General features: G+C 50.0%; 1 protein-coding gene across 1 annotated transcript in view; it reads right to left on the reverse strand.

The window, feature by feature from the left end:
• Nucleotides 1–12: 12 nt before the first annotated feature.
• The window catches only part of LOC102493261 (nmrA-like family domain-containing protein 1), a gene marked incomplete at its 5' end in the record, with an annotated part of 13212 nt that continues 9106 nt past the window's right edge, over nucleotides 13–4118 (reverse strand). Inside the window, one exon of the mRNA XM_006168734.3 lies at nucleotides 13–644. Coding sequence (XP_006168796.1) covers nucleotides 465–644 — 180 coding nt within the window. The remainder of the gene's footprint in view (nucleotides 645–4118) is intronic.

A 4118-nucleotide genomic window follows, 5' to 3' on the forward strand; every position in this document is an offset into this window, starting at 1 on the left:
GTGCTTGTCGCTGAACACCACGGTCCCCAGAAAGTGTCTACGAAGACGTTTACTTTTTAGCGAAAGTTACTTTAAAATGCTTGGTAATTTCGCAATGCCCCTGAGAAAAGCGGCTGCCCAGGGAATTTCAAGGCCAGGACTTGAGATCACACACCCAAGAGGAACCCGAATGGCCTCCCATCCGCGGTACAGAAGCAGACGCCTCAGGCCACGGCCCTCGCGGTGGCTTGGAGTTGCAGAGAGACAGGGTGATCTGAGTGTGGGGCTTCTCCCGAGCTGGACAGGTAAGCGCGAGCCCAGGCCCTGAGCCAAATCCCCAGTGCGCTGTGTCCTACGGAGGAGAGGGCTGCGGGGAGCCCTCGTCACCATGTGCTAACACGTGTGTTCTCTACATGTGTGCGTGATGCTGGGAGGGAGTCAGAGACGGCGGGGCTGTGGGCAGGGCAGGACCGCACGGCTGACTCCTACATGTCCTTAAAGGCTCCCTTGTTCTCCGAGAGGAACTGGCTGAAGCTTCTGACTTTGGGGTTTAGTCGGTGGGTGAGCTTGACGTCACGGTCGGGCTTCATCTGATAGAAACGAAACATATTGGCCATTTCCTCTGCTCCAGGGAAGCCCAGCTTCTCGTAAGCGTCCGCAGTGATCTTGGAACACAAAACAAAAGAGCAGGAAATGGAATGGCCCACGTGAAAACAGTTTGAAAGTGTGTCATTCACCCTAGCTTAACTCCGAACCCAAGAAACTCCCAAGGCTTTTCACAAGCCATTTGGCCGCACACTGCCTCCTCTGAACCCATGTGACCACAACGTCTCATCTGGGTGATGTGAGATGATTTCCGGTCTTTACCACTTAGAGGAAATACTCGAAAACTTCCTGCGGAGATATTCATGCGTGTCCCCAGGTCCTGCCCAGCCCCTGCTGGCGCTGTCACTCAGTCTACATACACAGTCACCCGTCTAAAGCTGAGCGATTCCCAAGGCCCACTCGTTCTGGCCCAGGTGTTCAGGACAAGGCACAGTAGCTCCGACCACCCTCCACCTGGCTAGTACTCCACAGTGCCAGTGTCCACACCTCCTCATGGGCTTCCCCAGCACCCTCTCCAAGCAGCTCCGAGGTCCTCCCAGGCTGGGCTACCCCACCCCACACACACACCCAGACAACGGCCCATCCAGCCTCTGCTGGGGCCAGATCCAAACAGAAATGGAGCCCACCTCCCACCTCCTGAGCTGCCTCTGTCACCTTCATAAAGGCCAGTGCTTCCATCCTTCTGACACTGGCTGGATCAGTAACACAGCCTACGGACTAGGCAGGACCACCTCTAAACACCTGACCCAGTGTGCTCTGTCTTTAACACCCAGTGCAAACTTGGACCTGACAACTCCACTTGCCTTTGCAAGAAATGTGACAGACACCAGGACTTATGAAAACAGTGCTTGTCACCTGCCTTTTGTGATGATGGAACTGGGGCCATCCCTGCAGTGCAGCAGTTTAGTGCTGTTGAAGGAACCTGATCCCACAGGGCCATTGTGTTTGAGTCTTATCCCCAAACGCTTGAAAAAAACCTTCCAGGAAATGTGCACAAGTACCCAGGATCCTCTTAGGAAGGAGGTTTGTAAGAGAGGGGATCGCGGCATAACCGGGTCCTGATGGGTGGGCTCTCTCGCTCTTTCTCATGTATGTGTGCACACACGCACACCGTGTATTAAAAAAGAGGAGGATCTGGACCAGTAGATGGCATTGCACTTACATCGCTAGACTCCCACATGGACAACTGCTGTTAGAGTCCCAAACTCAAGTCAGCTGCATGTGCTCAAGATCCTGGAAGGAGAATGGAGAAGGGACTGCAGCATGCCCATCCCCCCAGGGAGTGATTTCTCCCTTTCAATCTCACTGTCTCTGTCTCTGTCTCTCTCTCTCTCCCATGAGTGCATGTGCCCTAAGGCAAAAATCTCTAAAAGAAATGCGGGTGATGAATATGTTAATAGCTTTGATAGACTTACCACAGACTGCGTGCTTTGAAAACCAAACTGTATCCCACAAAGATGTACATTAAATGTAAATCAGAAATTACAGAAGAAAAAAAGTTTAAAAAAGGAAGAATTCTCTAGAACAACCTCCATTTCCAACCAAAGAAGGATGCTAAACTAAATCTTGAGACCTCTACTCTAAGAACACTGCACAGTTATCAAAACTAGCATTTTGAAGAAGTTTGACAAAAGAGAGAAATTTTCATGATAAAATGTTAAATGAAAAGATCAAATACAAAATGGTCCATTCAGGGACTAGTAGATGGCATAACGGTTACGTTACTGGACTCCCACATGGCCGACGGCGGTTCAAGTCCTGGACCTGGTGCCTTGAAGCTCATGTTAGGCCTGTGTGTGTGCATGCCCAAAACGGCAAGAGGAGAATGGAGGAGAAAGGATTGTGGAGTAGTCTTCCCTCCAGTGGGTGATTTCTCTTTCTCTGTCTCTCTGGAGAGCGTATGCGCCCTATAGCAAAGCTCTCTCTTTAAAAAAAAAAATTACATTCAGTGTTATATTGCTTGTATTAAATATTACTGCACACACACACACTCATTTACTAAACAAAGACTAGAGGCAAATGTGCCAAATCTTAAAAATAGTTATCTTGTGGCCAGCCGGTAGCATGGTGATTAAGTCGCTACGCACTCCCACATGGCCGACCACGGTTCAAGTGCTGAACCTGGGAGTTTGCTTTCTCTCTCTCTCTCTCTCTCTCTCTCTCTCTCTGTGTGTGTGTGTGTGTGTGTGTGTGTGTGTGTGTGTGTGTCTGGTCAAATTAAAATGAATGGGGGGGACCAGCAGTTAGCGTAATGGCTATGTCACTGGACTCCCATGTAATCAACTGCAGTTCAAGTTCCGGACCCAGCAGCTTAAACTCATGCCAGGCGCGTGTGCGTGCGTGCCTAAGATCCCAAGAGGAGAATGGAGGAGAAGGGATTGCGGTGTGGCCATCCCCCCTGGGGGGTGATTTCTTGCTTTCTATCTCTCTCTGTCTCTGTCTTTCTGGTGAGCACACGTACCCTACAGGAAAAAAACTCTCAAAAAAAAGAAAGAAAAAGAAAGAAAATTAAAATGAATGAATAAATAAATGAAAATTAAATAAATAATTATTGTTAAAAATAGCTATCTCTGAGAAACTTAACCATGAGTGAGTAACTTTTCTTTTTCATAATTTTCTGAGTTCTCTACAATAAGCATTTGTTATTTCTTAAAGGAGAAAACAAAATTAATACTTTGAATGAGTCTGGAAATAGGAGACTGCATGAGAAGGCAGAAGGAAGACTTCTAAAGCAGCTGTCTCCGAGTCACTCTCAGCCTGTAACTTCCATAGCGAACGTGCCTCAGGAAAATACGGGGATTTTTACTGCAGATTTTTGAAGGCAAGCGATTCACTCTGCTGTGTCTCACAGGGAGGACCTTGTTCCTTTGGAGTTAGACGGGCAGTTTCAGCCAGACCAGAGTTCCTGGGGCCTGTCCTGGGTACTGTCTGCACTGAAGCAGCCCCCAGCCTCCTGACCAGGCTCAGGGGATGGGGAGGGTGGGGGTCACACCCCAGGGCTGGAGCGCCATCTTCTGGCCAGATGCGTCCTTCCCGGAATGTCACACCCCAGGGCTGGAGCGCCATCTTCTGGCCAGATGCGTCCTTCCCGGAATTGGCACAGAGCCTGGCATCTTACTAAGAACAGCGTCCACCCTTCTGCAGACCGTGCAGCCCCGACCTCTGGAACCTGTGCCACAGAAGCTTCAGCTGCTTGAGGAAATCACTTGGTATAGCAGGAATAGTCAGGGACCAGGTATGTTACAGAGATGCCTGGAAAGTCGTGAGTCGTCCGGAACGGTCTACTCTGTCCTCTGAGAGCGTGCACACACACACACACACACACACACACGCACGCACGCACGCACACACACACACACACACACATGCACACCCTCCTTCTCTCCCTCTTCCTTAACAGAATACAAACCTCTCAGGACAGGCCTGTCCTAGAACCTGCAATAGTGCAGCTCTCTCTGGGGTGCTGAGGCCGTACAGAGGGATCCTGAGGTCTCCTTATCCTGCCACTATTCTGTCTGGCTGAGGCTGGGGGA

The sequence above is a fragment of the Tupaia chinensis genome, unplaced genomic scaffold (genome assembly GCF_000334495.1).
Source record: "Tupaia chinensis unplaced genomic scaffold, TupChi_1.0 Scaffold146133_1, whole genome shotgun sequence".
Taxonomy (NCBI): domain Eukaryota; kingdom Metazoa; phylum Chordata; class Mammalia; order Scandentia; family Tupaiidae; genus Tupaia; species Tupaia belangeri.